This window comes from Myripristis murdjan, chromosome 11 (genome assembly GCF_902150065.1).
Source record: "Myripristis murdjan chromosome 11, fMyrMur1.1, whole genome shotgun sequence".
NCBI lineage: Eukaryota > Metazoa > Chordata > Actinopteri > Holocentriformes > Holocentridae > Myripristis > Myripristis murdjan.
Window position 1 is genome coordinate 17,312,298 of NC_043990.1, and position 20,568 is coordinate 17,332,865.

The 20,568-nt window shown below is 41.7% G+C and overlaps 1 protein-coding gene across 1 annotated transcript; it reads right to left on the reverse strand.

Moving 5' to 3' along the window:
• Nucleotides 1-5,564: 5,564 nt before the first annotated feature.
• On the reverse strand, nucleotides 5,565-20,188 carry tmem64 (transmembrane protein 64). Its single transcript, XM_030063878.1, has 3 exons — nucleotides 18,570-20,188; nucleotides 10,833-10,988; nucleotides 5,565-7,930 (listed from the first exon to the last, which is right to left on the reverse strand). Exons 1-3 carry the CDS (start codon nucleotides 19,278-19,280, stop codon nucleotides 7,739-7,741), a joined length of 1,059 nt encoding a protein of 352 aa, XP_029919738.1. The 5' UTR covers nucleotides 19,281-20,188; the 3' UTR covers nucleotides 5,565-7,738.
• Nucleotides 20,189-20,568: the final 380 nt, after the last annotated feature.

Here is a 20,568-nt window from a genome sequence, read left to right on the forward strand (position 1 = left end):
AGTACCAGCCTTTGACCACTAGAGAGCATTAAAGAGTTAAAATATTGTAGAAGTCGACTGATGTTTGGTAGGCAGTCTTGAATAACTGCAGTGAAACATGCGTTTGTGGGTTTTCAGATATGGCATTTTTGCTGCATCTTAATCTGAGGGAAATTTCCATCTGCATGGAAACTTCTGAGCCTAAAGGACTTGACTCAGACCTCAAGCTGTTATGGAGGCGTGAAACTGCCGATAGCTCACTGCAATTTGAGCTGCTGGTCGATAAAGTATGACAAATAAGTTATGAGCAGTCAAAGAGAAAAGTGCACAGACAGCAAATAAATTCCTCAGGATAAAACTTCTCATACACAGCCTTAATGTAAAGCTAAAGTTGATGGATTTGCAGCTAAATTTGATGGATTAAACCCATTGAAACATGTTTTTGCTACAGTTTTGCAGTACTAAATAGTAGCACTTAAGTAGAATAGCTCACTGAATGGACAGATTGGGTGTCTAATTCATGTATTTTTTAAACAACTCCTGGCTACTCTGAACTTACAGGCAATATCCTATAACTTGAGATGTAATAGTTTAGTGAAACCTATCATCTAGACTCTGTATTCTTTGAGAATTGTAGTCTCTAACATTATGACTGCCATCCTAAACCTCAGTGCCACCCCAAACCAAATGTAGCCTCCTTTCCACATCCCCTGCCAGCACACTGTCAAGACGTCTCTGGCACCTCGCTCGGTGATGTGATGCACCCTTCAGAGCTGAAGCAGATGCCCAAACTCCATGTCCGCCCTCACGCGCTCACAGACTGTGGTGCGTGCCCCCGACTAGTCTGCGAGGGATCAGGGCTGTCCCACTTTCACTGTGAAACCGGTGAGTGTGCATGTGGGCCCTGTGTGGACACTTTGTGCAAAGTTCAAAATCCTGCAGACTTTGTTTGAGAGGATTCCCCACAATCCATCTCGTTTTGACCTTTAAATCAGGAAAATTGTGGTGTTTCAGCCCAAAAGGTGTCTTTGAGGTAAATATTGGTGATACAGAATTCCTTCTTCAGTAATTTTAATGCCAGTAAAATTCCTTCCAAGCGTCTAATTTCCTTTAACATGTCATTTTTCTGGTTCAAGCCCTTAAATTCACACACACTCAGGCATTTACACTGATGACACAGGTGACGTCAGCTGAAGTCTGTGAGGGCTCAGTGCTCGGGCCTTCGGGGCGGACATCAAGCGTGTTTTCCCTGTTTGCTCAGTGAGTCGACAGTGCTGTTTCTACAGCTCAGTCACTCAGACTGAGGAGGAGCTGACCTTAGGAGAGGACACAGATGTGACTGTTCCCTGGGAGTCATCAGACTGGGCCTCCCTCCCCTGTCAGTCCCTGCTCCCTGCCCCCGATTCCTGATTAAAATTTAACAAGGGTATAAGTGGGCCCCGCTCCCTGGTTTTACCTTAGTGCCCAAGTTAGGAACTGGTGGGATGGCAGGCGCACTCTGTTGGAGTTTGCATCTTTCTCTGTTTGTCTTCTGGGGTTGATGCAAGTTCAGCTAATCTGACGTTAACCCTTTGAAGCACAGAGGGAAAGTCATAAAAAAAAAAGTGTGATCTAAGCTACAAGGATCTAAAAATTTGAAACCTTGGGTAACTGTAATCATATTTTTCAAAGTGGGGTCCAGGGTCCATTGTCACAATACAAATAAAATGTGCAAATTATTGTTTTAATATGATTTAATCTCACCACTTTTTGCCAGACTTTAGTTATGGCATCTATTAAACACAAATGAAAATATCTTTTCATATCTGGATCATTAGGGTCTTAGGCCCTGACCTTTAAGAATCAAGCTTTTGTTCTGTTAGTCCAAGCTGGTGTTTTACATCTGGATTGGACTGCAAACCGTCCTGATGCTGAGATAATATTTTCTGATGGGGATACAATAGAAATAAGGTTATCTTGGCATCCAAAATATGTGAGCGACTTCAAGGTGGAAAAAGTAGAGAGAATGCTTGAATTGAGGATGTATAATCTTCCAAGGAGATGGCATTACCGCCACATGCCACACAAGCTACCGGTGCTGATGCCCAGCCAGGCATGTGCAGGAATCTGGGTTAAATCGCTTCCCGTGTTTACAAATGGCCCTCCAGAGGTGCCCTACTTTGCCCCACTTGCGCACCGAGCAGGACAGCCGTGCAGTTGCTCACATCAGCATCCGGGGGAGGAGAGGAGCAGCAGGTCTTAGATGGTACAGATGGAGGCAACAGCTGTCTAGGCCAAGAACAGTGATCATGTGATTTATCTATCTGCCGTGAGCAAGAAAACCCTCTGCCAGTGGCCTATCAGCTTTTCCCTCCTCTGCAAATCCAGAAACATCCGCTCCATGAGTTCGGTTTCCCTCTGGATGGATGAATTCCAAGATCCTCTCCCTCACGCCCTTTTTTTTTTTGCTTTCATAATGTTACTTTGAGAAGTATTTTGAAGAACCAAGGTCCTTAAACAGATATATTTATGGCGTATTCCTCCAAAAGCACAGCCTTCAGAGGCAACTAGGGCTTTCATTTGAGGCCCGTCAAACTGAATGTTCTTGGTTTTGTGCGGACATAGCTATGGCTCACGGGGAGGCTCTGGGATGAAGTTTGTCCTTTAAGGCAGGGTTGGAGGATGATGGATCGCACGCAAATCTGACCCAAGCCCGGAAGAGATCAGCGGGTTGTGTGAGGAGCGGCAGACAAATCTGTGCTGCAGCTCCTGGTAACAGATGGAACAATAAAACACAAGAGCAGTCGGCTCTGTTCGTGTTTGATTGATAGACTGTGGCTGGGCTCTTTCTCGGTTCATGTTGCTGCTGTACTTGGGGTCTGAGCAGATGGCTGTAGGGCAATTTTCCAGTGTGTGTACCTTGGTGTGTGGGTGTGTGGTAGACAGTTACATGGGTAGAGAGCTGTTCACAAGGCAATTTTGAACCATGTCTGTCTCACACTGTCCACACACACACATACACATCACACATAGTCCCCTCTATTTCCACCCAGCCCCCTGTACAGATAGCTTGTCACAGGCAAGGCAAGGGCAAGCATAAGTGATGGCAGTGCTGCTCCACTGCAGCGCTCTATAATCACCAGCGTCCCAGCCATCACTACCTCACTTCAAAATCGCTGTGACAAACTGCCCCAGAAGCCAGCATTATTTCTGGCCGTACAGTGCTGCTGCCTCTGCTTCTCCGGATTTGGTGTACCTCCATTCTTGCGAGGACCGTCAGTTATCATAAGGCATGGGGGAAAAGCTCCAAAGTTCAAATCATTTTGCCTTCTCATGCTGTCAAAAATGGTCATTTCATGGTACAAGGTTAGAGTTAGCTCCTGGTAATATTTAGAGAATTGGAGTGGGATACTTTGGATTCAGGTTCTGTTAGTCCCTAAAAATGTTGGATCAGAACTACTAGTGATCAGTTATGTTGGATTATAAATTAGTTTCTCTGATTTGATCAAAAGTCATACTGATTCTGTTACTGATACCAATTACAATGAACTGTTTTTTCTCCATGTTGAAGAAAAAAACATGGTTGACAAAAAGTTTCAGTGAGGGAGTGGAGGGTGAGCAGGGGCAGGGATTTGCAAAGGGATGTTGAATCTTAAATGAGCTGATTGAATAAATACATTTCATAAAAATTTGTGCACAGTATTATGTAATGTCTCTCAAACTGCAAATCATTAACTGAGGAGGAGGGAGGAGTGGACTTGATACAACACAGTTTCTGTTATCACAGTTTTGAAATACACTTTGTAAATGGGATAGTGAATGGGCTTTTGCAGCAAAATATTACTTCAATTTATTGTGCCATTTGGAGTAAATATTTATAAACCATAAGAGAAAGGATTCACAACTTGTACATCTTTAAAATGGTGGAGTTTAACAGACAAACAACAAAACCAAGATTTCTTACGAAAGTCTGTCAGGTTTTATTTTTCTCTCTCTCATAAATAACACTGAACAAGCATCGTACAGCGATAAATATCAATATTCATACACTGTCTGTAAAATTCTCTGTATTAAAAAATACAGTATATGTGTAATGCACTTGATACAGGTAGGGAAGTATTGCATTTCATAGCACCAAACTTGACCCTTAAGTTAACATCGTACTGTACTGTAAGTACCAATAGTTCAAATGTGCAGTTACATCCCAGATTCAGGTCTCGTGTGGGTGTCTATGAAATATACTTCCCTTACAGGAATCTGTTGTTGCATAACTATTATCTAAGTTAAGTAGAGCCTGCCTAGGAAGAACCAAAGCCATCAATGTAAAACTGTTCCACTTTTTTTCATTTAAATCCCCACAATCTCAAGTTTTCAAAATCCCAATTATAAGCTAAACCAGTGTGAAGTGCGTCCATGGATGCTGATCATGATCTTAAAGTTTCTGTATTTAATTTTTGCATTAAACTTGGATGAGCTTCCAGTATTTCCTACTTCTTGTTAACTGAACAGCTATGAGAATCACACTTTGTTTGGAGAGGAAGCCCCGCAGATGCTCAAAATGTCATCAAGCCATTTCTTGCTTCAGTTCAGTGGCTCTGCAGCAAGAGCTGGGCTTGGAAAACAGGACTAGGCTGTGTGCTAAAACATATCACTGCTGACGGATGAAAGCCTTGTATACTCTAACGGCATTTTCACCTCAGGGACTGTGAAAAACAACCCCTCTGACTGACGAATGACTGCCTTGTTGTTTTTTTGTTACAAACGTGAATGTCTGTCACTGTTTCCCCATTGGTCGCTGCTCTTTGAAAATGAATCGGTGCAAACAGTTTTCTATTACGTCCCCAGGGGGCGTTTACAGCGGTCCCACTCATTAACTGCAGCTCACTTCAAATTTGTCACAAAATATTTTGCTACTCTTGGATACTACTGACCACTACAGACTTCTGAATTCACTGACCAGGCCTTTTTGTCTATCCACTGACTGCAGCTCATTCCAAATCCATCGCAAACTAACACTGGAATATAATAATCCCTGTAACAAATTGGCCACAATTTTGCAAACCGACCATAAATGGTTCAGCCATATACTAGGTTTTAACCCAGTATAGTTCTTTTTTTAAGTAGTAGTAGAGAGATTTCTTCCCAGTGTCATTAAACTTACTCATCTCACAGGACCATGTAAACTTTCAATTCAACTAAAAAAATGGGGAAAAAAAGAACAAGTTGAATTAAGATTTTCATACGACAGGAGCGATAAATTGATCACTACATCCAAAATAGATGGACTCTCCAAAGAAGGTGCTACAAAGCTGAGAAAGCTGTACTAGTCATTGGTGTTGGTGCATCTGATGACATCACTACCGCATCGTAGGCAGCGCTGAAATGTCCGTCAGAGGCAGCGGGAGGTACAAGGCAAGTTGAACATCATAACACAAGCCTGGGAATGTTGATAATCTGACTGAACCTTACATTGGAATAGGAATCCACTTATAACTCAATTACAGTTTTAGTTTACTACTCTCAAAAAACTCTAAATATATTCACAAATAGATTTTTAACATTGGAAGCGAGGAGCAATTCCCAACTCCAGGCTGAAGAACTTATTGATAGGACTTCTATCACTTTTTTCCTTTTTTTTTTTTTTTTTTTTTTCTTTTTGCTTTTGACTTTTAAAAATTATTGCTAAATTCAGACAGGAAGGGGCCCTTTCAACCAGTGAGCTGTGAAAACATTTAGTGTAAAAATAACAATTCAAATAGCTTTTCAGAGGACTGACAGCATGGAATGTGTTTGGGTGCACATTAAATCTGTCCTCTGTTTAAAAAAAAAAAAAAAAAAAAAAAAAGTTTACAACAATGATAACGGGGGAAACAAGCAGTTTGTGCCAGCAATACAATACAGGCTTGTGTGAACAAACACTGGGACATAGAGATGGATATTTCATATAGGAGCCCTTGTTATTCCTCAATCAGACCTTGTCTGAGGAGCAGCATAACAATAATAATATATGTCATAAAAAATAATAGTATCATCACATTCATCGCTTAATGTCCATATTGTGTTTGATTGTCGGCTTTGGAAACACACCATGTACAACTTCTGACCATCAAGAACCAAACTCCTCCCTAGTTTTGCTTGTCGATATGAAAATATTGTCTGTCTATTGAAGTGGACTGTGCAAAAGAACCTACGAGAGCTTTATTGTTGTATTGTTAAGAGCTAGAAAACAGAAATTGTTCACATGTAAATTAATCATTGTTCATATTACCAACAATAGTCATTACATAGTAATAAAATAAAGTAAGTCGTAAGTCACATGTACCCTCAGCTCAGGTAGGGCTAGTGTCATGGCATCTGTTAAGCATTATCTAAGTATGGCACATAGAAAATAATATCTTCATTATCTCTTCTAGTTTATGCATCTACAATGTCAGTAAACCTAAAGAAAAAGAAACTAGTGAAAACACAGACTTGTGTTTGTGTTATTCTTTTGACGCATGAGCATTTCTTATTAGTTTGGTTTCAGCACTGAAATGATATTCATGCCTTTTCATCACCATTCTTCATTGTATTGCACAGAAATCAAAACTAAGAGCTTAAGCAATAGCTAAGTAATTACTCTAATGGATAATCTCATAGCCTAATTAAAAGAAAAAATCAAACCAATGAAAAAATCCTAATCAAATCAAAATAATTACAAACATTTAAAGAAAAGCTGGACATGTCAGTTTGAAATCTGTGTGGGAATATACAGTATATCTCCAGCCTTATATGCAGAAGTGTAGAGAATGGCTGTGCTACCTTGGAGTGGATCATGCTGCACTTCAGCTTTCCTGGCAGAACATTCCTGAGTTTCCTGCTGTGAATTCTGCTCTCCCATCCATCTGTTCTTATCAAAACTGCAGAAGCGCTAAAATGATCCCAGGCAGACGGGGCCAATTCAGCTGATGTGGCCTTAGCCAGCAGAAATCACACACTCCAACACTCAGAGAGGCTGGTAATGCTCGGTGAGAGCTTTTCCCCACACTTTAGCCCAACTATAAGACACTTTCAAAAATTCAATTGGACTAAACCGCCAAATCTTTCAAAATATTAATAATGCCCTTTTCAGTTTTAATGTAAATCACTACTAGATGCAGACAAACCGTAAAAGAATCAGGAAATTGCCTGAAATAAAAATACAGATGTAGTATGAATGAAAGGTGCATAGGTTGGCATTGTTTTGACACTGACATGGAAAAACAATTCCTTGGTACTCTAGAACTTTCCAGATTGCACATTCATAATGTTAGCTGGCAGCTCATGCCTGGCTATGTTGTTTTTTAATGACTCACTCACTCACTCAGCTCCCACATTTCTCCCAGCTCTTAACATCATCATTAGCTTGACAACTCCTGTAACAGAGCTGGACAAATGTTAAGTACCTTTTCGAAAAGAGAGGAAAAAAAAGAATTTACGAAACTCCCATGATGATGTACCACGAAACCATTTCTCCCAGCAACCTTTCTTGCATGATTTCACAAAGGTGCACGGTCGCACACTTCCAACAGCACTGTACCGGTGGCAGAACCCTGCCCGTGTAAAGACGTATGCCGTCAAGGCTTCTCACGCAAGTGGCCACAACATGACGCACCACGTCGCTCTCGCGTTAGGGACCCCCTCGAAACTCAATGGGTTACCTTAAGCCATGCAATCGTGTTTTTGTGATCAGGTCATAGGAGCTACCGCCTTGACAAGATGCACAGCTGGTTAAAATTTTATCAGTCCCGGCCTTTTGCGGTCACACCACGTTAATGCAGTTTCCCCCGCCGGCCGACACCCTCTTGCTGCAGTATGTGAAGCTGCTGTGATTGGTGGAGGAGCCGTTCATGTGCGAGGTCTTCAGCTCCATCTGGCAGGCGGCGATGGCTGCGTTAAGCTCGACCTGAGCCCGGTGTACGACGTAGAACATCAGGCCGATGCTGATGATGATCTGCGGGGGCGGGCAGAGGCAGCAATGTCACAACAGTACAGTAACTATTAGCAAAAAGAAAGGGAGCATCGACCAGTCGTTTCTACCAACAAAACACAAACCATACAATTCAGCAGGAAATTTCAAAAGGAAAGCAGTTTTCTTGAATAATTAACATCATTCACAGAGCAGCCATTCTGAATATTCAGGGTGAGAAACTCTAATGTCTAACTAGTGTAACTTCTTCGTAAGTGAGGATTTCACATGGACCCACATGGACCAGTTATCAAACTGGTTAGCGATCTTGAGAGCAACTACAATGACTGATGGAATTTACCAAGAAAACCAGCTATCTACTTTAGTATTTAGCAAATAGCTGGCTAGGCTCTAGCAAGCAATAATGCCAAATAAATTTAAATATAACCTTTGTCCCTCAGATTCTTATGAGCCATTCGTTTCTAATATATGAGGATGGAATCAGTGAAATGATCACAACATGCATAATGTGCATCTTTGCACACAACGGCAGGACATAGCCGGGCTGTACTTGCCCTTCCAGGCAAAGCTCTTCGCTGCCATGTGAGTGTAAGGTCATTTGCGAGTTTGCAGCTGGAGCTCTTTGAAGTCACACAGGCAATTAACAATTTTGCCTGGAAACAAATACCCCATTAATCTTGCACTGATCCATGACTCCTAACCCCTATAAACCTGTCAAAGGTTGGACACAGACACGACTCCTTGATCCTAAGCACTTGTTAGGATCATATGAATCTGAACAGGTGGAAGCGCTGTGGTGACAGCTTCAGATGACCCTCGGGTTAGCTGGTTTGAATACGGGGCATATTTTGTATAGATCTCCAGAACGGGCTTGGTGTTTCTGTCTGTTCAGACTTTCTGTGACTCCAGCCCTTGCAGTTTGCACCAGGATTACGTCTGCTGGGCTTGGTAGACAAAAGGAACCATGAACTAATATTGGCTCTTGAATATTAGGGAGAGACAAAATAAATAACACTTTAACACAAACACAATGGCACTCATTTGTCAACCTATAATATGCCATCTATAATATGTGATCTTAAAGAAGGTGTTTGTTCATTTCACTGCAAAAGTCAACATTAATAAATTCCATCTTGGTGTACACTCAATTCTAAGATCCATATATTTTAGTTGCACAGGGAAAACTTACTGGCATTATTGGCTGCTACAGCTGTTTTGTGTGTTAGGTGTAATATTAGGGATAGAAGATTCTTTTATTTTCTTGTCTTCCTTATGTTTTATTTATTTATTTTTGTTTTTTACATTGTGTATATTCTAATGATTTTAGGGAGCCACATGATAAGCCCCCTGGGGTTTTTTGGTCTTCCTTGCACAGTTTCTTTTCTTTTAAACTTTTAAACTTTTCCAATTTGAAACACTTCTTGTAGATTAACTGTTTGCCACATTTTCTTTATGTCAGTTTATAATCCCACTTTTGAGTCAGCCAAATAAATGATTAGCTTCCATTAGCAGCAACCTTTGAAACCAAAACATCAACTTTTACATTTTTCTTTGTTCCAATCTGTAGTTTATATGTAGGTTATGCACATTTACTTATACCAAGCTTTCCTTTATAAGTTCAGAGTCACCAAACATTGATCATTTTGGGTGTGTCACCTGTAAATGATCAACAGATTCTGCATGACTCTGATTTATCAATCTGTGAAGTGGTTTGCTCTCATTTTAGTTAGGGGAGAAAGTTTTATGAATCTGACTTGGCAAGTGTCTTAAGATCATTTCAATGGTACACTATGTGCAGTTCTTTACTCTTTTAACCACTCCATGGCTCGCTGCATCTACAGGAATGTGGTCCTGAAAAACGAGGAACAGGTTTGTCTGCTGTCACCCAGGAAGCGGGTCTTTCTTGTAACAATATTCACAGGTTACATGATGAGACTGTAAAATCAGTGTCGCTCACTGATCGGCATGATTTACATTGTATGAGGGAAGGGACATGTGGGCCAGTGTGCTGAAAAAAAATTATCTTTCATCACATTTTAACATTTACAACAAAAGGCAAGGGTTACAGCTGTCTTTTCAAAGTAACCTCAGCAATCAGAGCTGTCAGATTTGATCTGAGATCAGGTGTCATCAGTCTGTCCACACACGACACTCACAGATATGAGATCAGATGCCCCCACGCCTTCATCAGTCCACACACCCAACAAAAATCATGGCAGTGTTTGCAGGTTAATCTGTCCTTTCCTTGAAATCCTCCGCCCTGTTATGGGCTCCATTGTGGAGTGGGGAATACAGTGTGAGAATGCAGCAAGAACACCGGTGGGAACTCATTGCCTCTGGCATCTTCACTAATTAGCTGAATAACATTTTTGTATTTTAGGCTGTTTTTTTTTTTTTTTTGCCATGTTTTTTTTTTTTCATGCACTGACCCCTGACTCTGGCATGTACAGAATGCGGAAGCTAGCAAGAGGCCAAGCCAGCTGGGGCGTGGTAAATAATGATGTTGCCAGATTGTGGCCAGCTAACAATGTGACCCAGCCACTTCAATGTGGATTGTGGGTCTCTGTTTGGCCAACACCCAACCTGAAAGCATACACACCTAACAAATAATGTGTCCTGACATGATAGGATGCGCTAAGTCACACTGAAACGACAGCTGTAAACACTGCCAGTGTTTTTATCTGGACTAGTTGGTAATGGGGACCTGAAATGTATTTTATACTGAGGAAAAAATGTTAACTCATGGCATCAAGCCTAACAGGTAAACTTAAATTAAGGCAGTGCAACTTTTCTGTAGCAAATCTGGGGGCACTGATGGTTCAGCACAAATTTTTGAAAAAACAGTGAAATGTGCAATCTAAGGTTATGTCAGGACACTGAGAAAATGAGTATCCTCACACTCACCGCACAGTAACTACCAGCTCACCTGCAAGCTGAAGACAAAGTAGCCGCTGACACTCTGCTCAGCGATGACGTCCTCCATGGTGCGGAGCGTGGTGCCCAGGTAGGAGTTGAGGAGCTGGGTGGGCAGCAGGCCCACAGAGGAGGCCACCAGGTAGTTTGGCAAGGACACGTCTGTGATCTGTAGAATGGAAACGGTGATCAAAAATGTCTTCAACACATTGCAATTTACGCACAAAAAAATTTCAGCACAATGGAAATTATACTTCCATCATTTTTTCAGTCAACAGGCCAACATCAAACCTCTACCGACCTCATGCAACCCGTCCATTTTTGCTGTTTATATGTCCAGATGCTGGACTCCATAGCAAGATCTAAATTAGGGTGGATGAACTCCAAACCAAATAAACAATGCATATATAGACAAAACTGAGTACTCATTGCTTGTTGTCTTGGTAATAGAATTAACTGTAAACTGTTAAAAATGAATAAATAAATAAATAAATAAATAAAAAACAAGCAGCTGGTGTTCGAAACTGACAGACTGGGAAAGCTACATTTTTTGGCTGAAAGTGAAAATGCAGAAGTAGCAAGACGGTGGCGTACGTATTGTCTAGGAATATACCATGGATAGGATATATTCATACTTTTGCTCTTTTCCCCCAGTTGGCCTTTCCATGCCTGAGCATAGCATACACAATTTGTTTAAAAAGATAACCCTAACAAACCAAATTATTTGAGAAGAAACAGCTTTCAGAGTTAGTTAGGTGCACAACTTGAAAAACTCTGCCTTCAAACACGCGCCCATGAAAACTAAAAAGGGGGATAGATCGCTGAAAAAAATAAAATGACATTTAAATAACATAAGAGTTTATCGTAAAATAAATGGATATCAAGTTCCAGCTGCCAAGACCACCCTGACATTTCATTTCATTTCATATCATTACACTTCCCAGTACAACCACCTAAATATAAACAAGTGTCTGCATCACTGTCACCCTTGATCCTTTGATTAGGCGATGACATGAGCTGGTGTGTGTGTGTGTGTGTGTGTGTTGAATGTATGAAGATGTGACCTTGGCACTGCATACATGATGACTTCAGAGTGGCTGATAGTGGTGTGTCAGGGCTGTGGCTTAGGGCTGTGAGACAGTGAATGTGCCAAGATGTTATCTGGGCTAGAAAAACATTCATGCTAGATCCAGCCACTGTGTTTCCTCTCAATGATAAATCCCGAGTCCTCTCCTGCTATCACTCTACCACACACATATCTACATACTACAGGCCTAAGTTGAGTAACACTTTAAAGGGAGGCTATTTAATCAGGCTAATGTCCTTGTTAGGCCAGTAACAGAGCGTCTCCTTGTCTCTCAGTGCATTCACATAAGAGGCCCAGAACGTGGTGTTTCTCCTCGAAAGATTAGCGCTGATATGTCCGCACCATGTGTCAACACACTAAAAACACCCTCAGCTGATCTCCAAGACACAGCTTTGCCGTCTCTTTAATGTGAGCCTCTGAGAATTCTCTCTCTCTCTCTCTCTTTCTCTCTCTCTTCATCTCTGAGCTGTGAAGCACAAATGCCCTCTGAAGTCTCTTCCCACCCAGGCTTCTAGCATTTGCAGCTGTCTTGTATATGACCAGGGTTGGGCCGGCCGAGAGTATTTTTATAACCGCCCAGGGAATTCCAACTCAACCTCTTCCTCCTAGGTTTCGCAAACCTGAGAATCAAGACGAGGATCGGCAAATTTAAATGAAAAAACACCCCAGTCAAGGCTTGACCTAATTTATCTAGTGGAGTAGCGATGTTAGCCCTGATTTGTGCTAGTAAACAAAAAAATAAGTAAGTGTAAGGTAAAGGGCACATGGCAAATTACAGTATATTATTTATACTGATGCTATTATCTGGGGACCACAACGCAAACATCTTTGCCGGTAGGATGAGGCCCTGCAAGCCACATGATGAATTCACCATTGCTTCACTATGACGGCAGCGCTATGGAGCCAGATTGACCAACAGTGTTAAATGTTATACTACTGTAATAAGATACAGTGAGGACCTGAACATGTCCGTCTCATCCTCAAAAGCTCTGCAGAGACTCATCCTGAGCTGTCCCATTGTTTTGCTAACCACTGCAGTCTTTGTGTCGTTTTAGGTTACCACCGTATAATGCAGCACCATCCACTTCAGCAGAAACAAGTGGGGGGCACATTGAAATGTAGCCTCATCCACAGAAAGTGCTTACCAAGGGCACACCACACAACACATAATTCCACCCTGACCCAGTAAGAGCCTAGGTGAATGATTGTGCGTTCCCCACCCATGATTTGCTTCACCCTTTTGTTGTCGGGAGGAAGATCCTACAGATACAATATCAATGAGGCTGAATAATGAACCTCCAGGTAAGATGAATTGCCGAACTCTACGCTGAGCCGGGGCTGGAAACTCCTTTGGGCTCGGAGCTGAAAATGTAGCAGAGGAGGTTTGGGATTGGGGGATTCAGCTTATTAGCCCGCTTCTGGCAGGGCCTGGCTAAAGTCCCTGGTGAAGGCTCCACTCTGACATTCACTTCTCCAGCTGGAACAAAAGAGCTTCACGCCGAGATTTATGTGTGAGGAGCAGGCGGCCTAATTTGTGTACAGTGCAGCAAGGCGTAGCACAACCTTGAAGGGATTATGCACTTATTTTCTTTGTATTATATTATTAGCCACATTAGTAATTTGAGCCTGGAAAATTGATTGAAGAGAGCTGATAATGCCACTGCCACGGCAGCAGTGTTGAGGAGTTTGCCACTTTGACCTTGACATCTCGTTTTCACCTCTACGGATCGAATGCTGAATAGCTGTTTGCGAGCTGTTAATACTGTTGTATCTTTAGTCGGACGGCTAGCATGTTCCTGCTACGGGCGGGACATTCCAACCTCTGGACAGAGAGCCACATCCAAGTCCCTTACATAGAGCCTGAAGTATGAGCTGACCTCAAAAGGAAGCCGTTGAAACCAGCCACGCAAGAGAAAACCATCTGCTACATGTCCTTTATCAAGACAGTGAAAAAAAAAAAAAAACATATACTGAAGAGATGGGCCTTCTGTATTGCAACAGTGGAGGTTAGCGGCGGCCAGTGTGTAGAGTGAAAGTAACTGTTAGACAAACAGTGGGGTGCCTCTGGGACCTCTGACCCATTTCAAAAGGTAAACTGCTGACTGAGAACTTGTTGCAGGAAAAAGGATATCAACAGCAACAATCATTAGCCTTAGCTTAGAGTAATTCAATTAATATGTAACTGTGCTACTGTAAATGTGCCACAATTCAGTTTCAGTTCAGCTGAGCTGCATAAGCAATGCAGCACTGAGAATACACAACAAATTCAACCTGTGGTAAAACAGGTCACAACAGTTACAATATGATGAAAGCTGAAATTCAAAGCTCAATGTCCAGTGTATGCTCGTCGGTAAGGTCCTGAAAATCGACTTGCACCAAAATCAAGATTGAGTAACCCGCAAATATAAATATCTATTTGTGGAGTTGTAAAACCTGCTTGACAAGAGAGGGAAAGGACACTCCTGCTAGATGTCATCTTTGTACATGCTGCTCAATCTCATATTCGGTGGAGTACAGTAACAGCTCTGCTCCTGAATTCTGCCACCTATTTTCATCAACTCTTGCCAAAAGCCTCGGCCTCTGTCAGCTCATTGCGACCTCTAGGAATGTCACAGCCCAAATACTGCAACGATGAGAGGATTCCCAAATGCCATGCTATTAGTCAATGCACAATGTAATCATTTGCAACACACAGGGGAATGTTTTGTATCCTTAAATTCCTTGTTGTGATTAGTACTGACTGTATCTGCCATCACTGGCAAGATTTAATTCAATTACAAATCTGAAAACAAAAACCTTTTTTGACTCAATCAAAACCTGTAATGCATTCAGAGCCGTGATAAGTTAAACTGTGATAAAGCACCGTTATCTCTATGCATTTAAATACCAAAAACAGGAAAAAAGAGAAAAGACAGATCAACATACTAATGATTCATGTCTACAGTTAAAACAGGGCAACAAAAAGTAGATCTTTATGATACAAATCTATGTAGAAATGACATTGTAAAAGCACACAGAACAACCAAGGCCATAAAAACAGAGACATGTCCAAGTATATATAAGAGGTCGGTGCTTCCTCACCACACATAACCAGTCTGTTTGCTTGTGACTGTCTGCAATGACATAACATAATGGCAGGCTATGTCTGAGCCAAACACACAAGAGATCATATGTCAGATAGGAATAAAATCATGCTTACTTTATGACACCTACAGTTGCTCTTTCATTTCAGAGCCCTGGGTAATCAGAACAAACATGGTGACTCTATTATCATGAAGCAACATCTAGAACCAGTTAAGTCTCCACTGGTACATTCGCCCTGAAGACGAAGACGGCTTGGCTGCAGTGTGATCCCTGCCTCCAAGCATGTACACATCAAAATGATTAACATCAGGGCAATGGCAATATTAAAAAAAACAGGGCAATGTATGGTGCTGTGCCTAGAGCCTAAACCAAAAGCTGGAGAGGAAGAATATCATTTATGACCATCAATAGAAAAAAAATCAAGTCCATATTTATGAGACTGAGACCTAGTTACTGCACTGACAGAATGTGACATGTAAAAAATACAGACAGAGACAGAGAGAGAAAGAGAGACAGAGAGAGAGAGAGAGAGAGAGAGAGAGAGAGAGAGAGAGATTTACTATACTGTGTGTTTGCTTTTTTTCTTTGAAAGATGCTGTGCATGGACTTTTGCACTTTTCCAGGTGTATTCACTTTTTCTGGTGCATGGAGCAGAAAATTGGAGAGGAAAATTCATCAAATGACTCATTAAGCTCATTACTGATTACACTGAAAAGCCCAAATATCACCTTGGCTGTTGTCACTACTTAGGCGCTAGAGAAAGCACATCTTAGAGGATAAAGATGAACAGGATGATGTCCTCTCTTTTGGTGAGCAAAAAAAAAAAAAGAAAAGAAAAAAGAAAGAAAGAAAAAAAAGTCTGTTTCCACATAGACCTTTCATGACATCTCTGTTTTGATAACAACCTAAAAAAAAAAAAATAGGAATAAAAATTGTTTTGTGGTGGCTGTTTCTAATGAAGAATTTGAAGAATGGCTAATGGGAAACATGTCCATACATGGCTATTTCAGAGGAAATTTGTTCCATATTTGCAAGCCAAGCCTGCAGGAAACTTATTGGTGTAGCAGCCTGCAATTACTGTGCTTGTGAAGAAACACACATGCAGCGTGTCTGCCACTTCTTCTCCCGCCTTACGTTTGCCTGTCTACTTCTTACTGCTTTTAGCAGTAAATGCCATAAAAACATCCAACTTTGCAGATTCTTAACGATGTGTATGCTGGTGTTCCTGTCTTCAATAGTGTTTCATAGTTTTAGGATATTTTATTTCTGTTGCAAAACATTTTCACATACACACAGTAGAATATACAGATTAGCTGAAGTGAAAAGCGGTTATGGTGACACAATTCATTTGAGCAGAAAGTGTGAAATAAGTGAAGGTTAATCAACTTAATGGATTCTCAGTTCATTTTTAAAGGAGCTGTTTTTATGCAGCAATGTTTTGACACTTCATAGTCTGAAAAAATATATTTTGCTGAAGCCCTGCTTTAGTCAAGTAAATATCAGCTTCACTAGAATCAGCATTACCTTGTCCTATCCTTTGGCCTACTCAACACAGTATTTCCTCTGTAATTTTTGCATAGCTGTGGTGCCTTTGAGTGACAATTCTACCTTTGTCCCATATCTGTCGTTGTTTGAGCTAAAGTTGTGATTCACGTTGAGGTTCTAGCTAAAGATGTTTTCAGTCATAATATAATCATTACTTCTAAAATCATTTTTTTAGTTTTAGACAACAGTTTAGACAACATTTTCTCCCACAGTGATGGTTAATTACCTTGCTGTCGTGGCTCACCACTGCTAAATAAATACAGAGGAAACAATGCTATGCTTGTATCCAACTTTTTATAATAGTAGTATTTTAATAATTATGGTACTTCTTAATTAAAAACATGAGTCAATTTGACAATTGACATATTTCATACTAGAAAATCTGTTTCCATCTAGACATAACAAACAGCATGACTCTCTTGCCGATAACTGTTAGCTATAGCAATTTTAATACTGACAACCTCTTAATCTGCATTTTTCTTCTCTTTTCAGTACCTTCATCATTTGTTATTTAGTGCAAATATCATTGTTTACCTCTTGCAACATTTGAAAATGAACTGATGTGGCCACCACAGTGAAGTAGCTTTTGGTCTACTTAGGCGTGCTACTTTTAATCAACTTGCATAAAATATTGACCCTCTTTTTCCCATCTACCTGATGCCAAGTTTCTAGAGTAATTCAAGCCCCATGCAGTTCCAAAACTGTTTCCTAATATGCATGAATTATATTGTTTAATTGGCTGCAAACTGAGGACAGTGATGAGAGCCTTTGAAGTGCTCCTCTTTAGAGACCCAAGCCGGAGCGGCTAGCTGACACCAAGTTCACCCTCAGGTTGGCATGCTTCATTAATCATTCAATGTGAAATCGCACAACTTCTTCATGTGCCATGACCTTCCAGCTGACAGGATACAGTACAGTAACACATCCCTCGAGGTTTTTACCGTTTAGAGGTATCAATGAGTTGATTGAGAAGGGTAATCAGGCACAATAAATTATTCATGCCATGTATGAAGGTCGAGCCCTTCAGGTTAAGCGTTGCAGTGCAGCTGTGAGCAATATCCTGATACTGCTTAGCTACAGATAGTGGGCTGCATGGTGTTTCTTTGACCTGTGGCTTAGACAGAGGACCAGTGATCAGGGATGTAATTAGTCTGATCTGGTGTTCAGCAGTCAGCCCGTCAGCTTCACTTAGAAGCTTTTATAAAGAGTTTATGAAGTGCCAAGAGCCAAAAGAATGCCGTTAATGATTTTGTTCAAAGTATGTAAACTAAAGAAGAAAAAGACATGTCCAGAAAGTTATTTTGAGTTCAGAAACACATTACTGCCCAAAATAGGTAAAAAAAAAAAAAAAAAAAAAATGAGTTAGAAAAATGTGACACTGGTGGTTAAATTGATACAATAATTGATGTCCTTAGGCTAGAAAATCATAAGGGCTCATTTCATGAAACTAGTACCTTATTCTGTAAAAATGTGAAAAAAAAAAAGAGTTTTCACCCTCTGGGGACTTTTTACATTCAGTGCAGGCGTGGACGATCACTATTCCAGGCAGACTGAAGGTCAAGGTGCAGGACGAGTGCTGTACGCAATGCATGTCCAAAATGCACAACTTATGTATGATGAACAGCTACACTTGCTGGTCTCTGTGTGGTTCACTTGGACTGCACTTGAGGCCAATCGGAGGAAATTTGCTCCTTGACATTGGTTTCTGGCGTAGTTGTGTACACGTGCATGTTATGTGGTTATATTTTACCTCATATGGCAGGAAAGCCTGAAGAGAGAGCGTTCTAAGACCAAAAATGTAACAGGTCTGCTTCTCACAGAAACCAGTTTTTCTCATTATTAACATTTTTTTGAATGGGTTACTGAGCCCTACTCTGGTTCAGCTCATTGCCTTTCTGTTAAAGACCACAAGAGTTTCTAATGTATTTAACATGGCTCTATAACACTCCTCTAAAATGAAAGGGAAATCTGTCACTAGAGTTGAAAATAATTTAGTGATGATAAACAATTCATGGCCATAAATTTCATACTCACCGAAAAAACTGCATTTTGTAGCCCAAAAGGTATGGGGGTGAGTCTTGCTAAGGCCACAACTTTGAGTCCACTCCCTCCTTCCACCACTCGTATTACAGCACTGAGCTGTTCACTGTTCCCAATTTTGTTCAGCACCCAGTCAGTCAATAGTCGCTTGCATACAATGTGTGCCACAAAGGTCCCTATGAGAACCCCCACCATGACAAGTCCCATTCCCAGCACGAAGCCGTAGAGGTAGCCAGCTGCCACATTAAGAACAATATACCCCCAGCCGCAGGGGAATGACACAATAATCAAACCAACTATGAACAGCAAGGCTCCAACGAAGCTGTCCAAACTCTCCACCCAGAGCAAAAGGTCTTTGAGGTATTGGCGCACCAGGGCCAAAGAGGAGAAGCACACAGCGGTCAGGATGCATGCCAGCAGGGCGCTCTTGAAGCAACAGGTGGTGATGCAGCACGGGTGTCTGAATTCTCCGCTGCTTGTGAAGGTCACCGCTCCGGAGTCGGTGACAACTTCGAGGTCTGCATCAGATTTTCCCAAGCCGGCACCTCTGTCCTCAAAAGCGCTACATATCAAGATGTCAATTTTGTCACACTCGTCTGTGGTGGTCCTCTGCAGCCAGCGGTTGAGCTGGATCTGAGCTTTACCCACTGCATGCTTCAGGATCTTGGTGAGGAGCTGCAGGGTTGTGGACCCTGACATCCACATGGCGGCCTTCAGGTGTGGTCTGGGGACCAGCAGGGCTCAGGTGAACCGTCTGAACCAAACACAGCTATGACTTTAAATCATACTGGCAAGTTTTTAGATCCTAAATAAGTCCATTTGTAGCAATGTCAATTTGCTGGGCTTCAACACGGGCAATGCAAAGCACGACTGAACCTACAACAGATGGCTTCAGCACTGGCAACCCATTGCTCTGTGACAGTGAGAGCAATTGTGTGATGAAACATAGAGATAAATCCCTCCAATCTCGGTTGCCATTATAGTAATTGTTGGATTTGACAACTATATTTATCTCGGGTACACTAGATGGGTTACGTGCCAGTTCAGTGATTTATGAATAACAATGTTATATTTCCCGTCTGAAACATACGCCATATTCACAGTTGTCATCGCAGAGGCAGCGCGCTGAAGAGAGCAGTGTGTGTCCAGCAGAGAGGAGAGGCTGTCAGGGCAGGGAGGAGACGGGCTGCTGGGAGACTGACAGCATCAGGGTCACAACAAGCCAATGATACGAGCGGCAGAGGCGGCTTGAGCTGAGCTGCTGTCCGACTGCAACTTTTACGACTCCACCAGCGGCTCTGCCCTATCCTGTTAACAGACTAGCATAAATCATTGTAACGCTAACTTACTGCCGCCGTTAGCTAGCTCGCTGCGTGGATAAAGTCCACCGCTGCATTTCACAGAGCAAACCGCCGAAATGAGCCTCCCGTCCCGCTTCCTCCGGACAACACGGCGGCGACCACGGCGCAGAAGTCGGCCACGGAGAACCAGTTTGCCTTTCCAGCCAGCTGTGTGTTATTTCTCACGTCGCCGTCCACAGTGGATGCTGTTGTCGCTAAAAAGCTATTCATACCAACCACTGTTTGTGTCCCAGAATGCCAAGTAACCCCCGTGTCCACGTGACCGCCGCTACTCTCATCCAATCACAGCCTCCCAAAACGCCATCGCGAGAACAGTGCGGGGTCCCACTCCAGATTTTTTTTTTATCATCTTTGGAGGCTTTATTATAATATCAGCCACTTTGACACATCAGCAGCATAAACTACAACAAAGAGGAAAAAAAAAAAAACTCATGCTATATTTTTTATCATCTCACGTTCATATTTTATTGTTTTGTGTGTTATTCTTCACCATAAATCAAAATTTGCTTTATTAGAGCCACATGAGTTCACCACTGAGGGGCACTGACATTTTCCTTTATCACATTGTTTTAATGGATATCATTCATTTCTGGAAATCATGCTGCAGATAGCCTGTGTGAAATGTTGTCAGT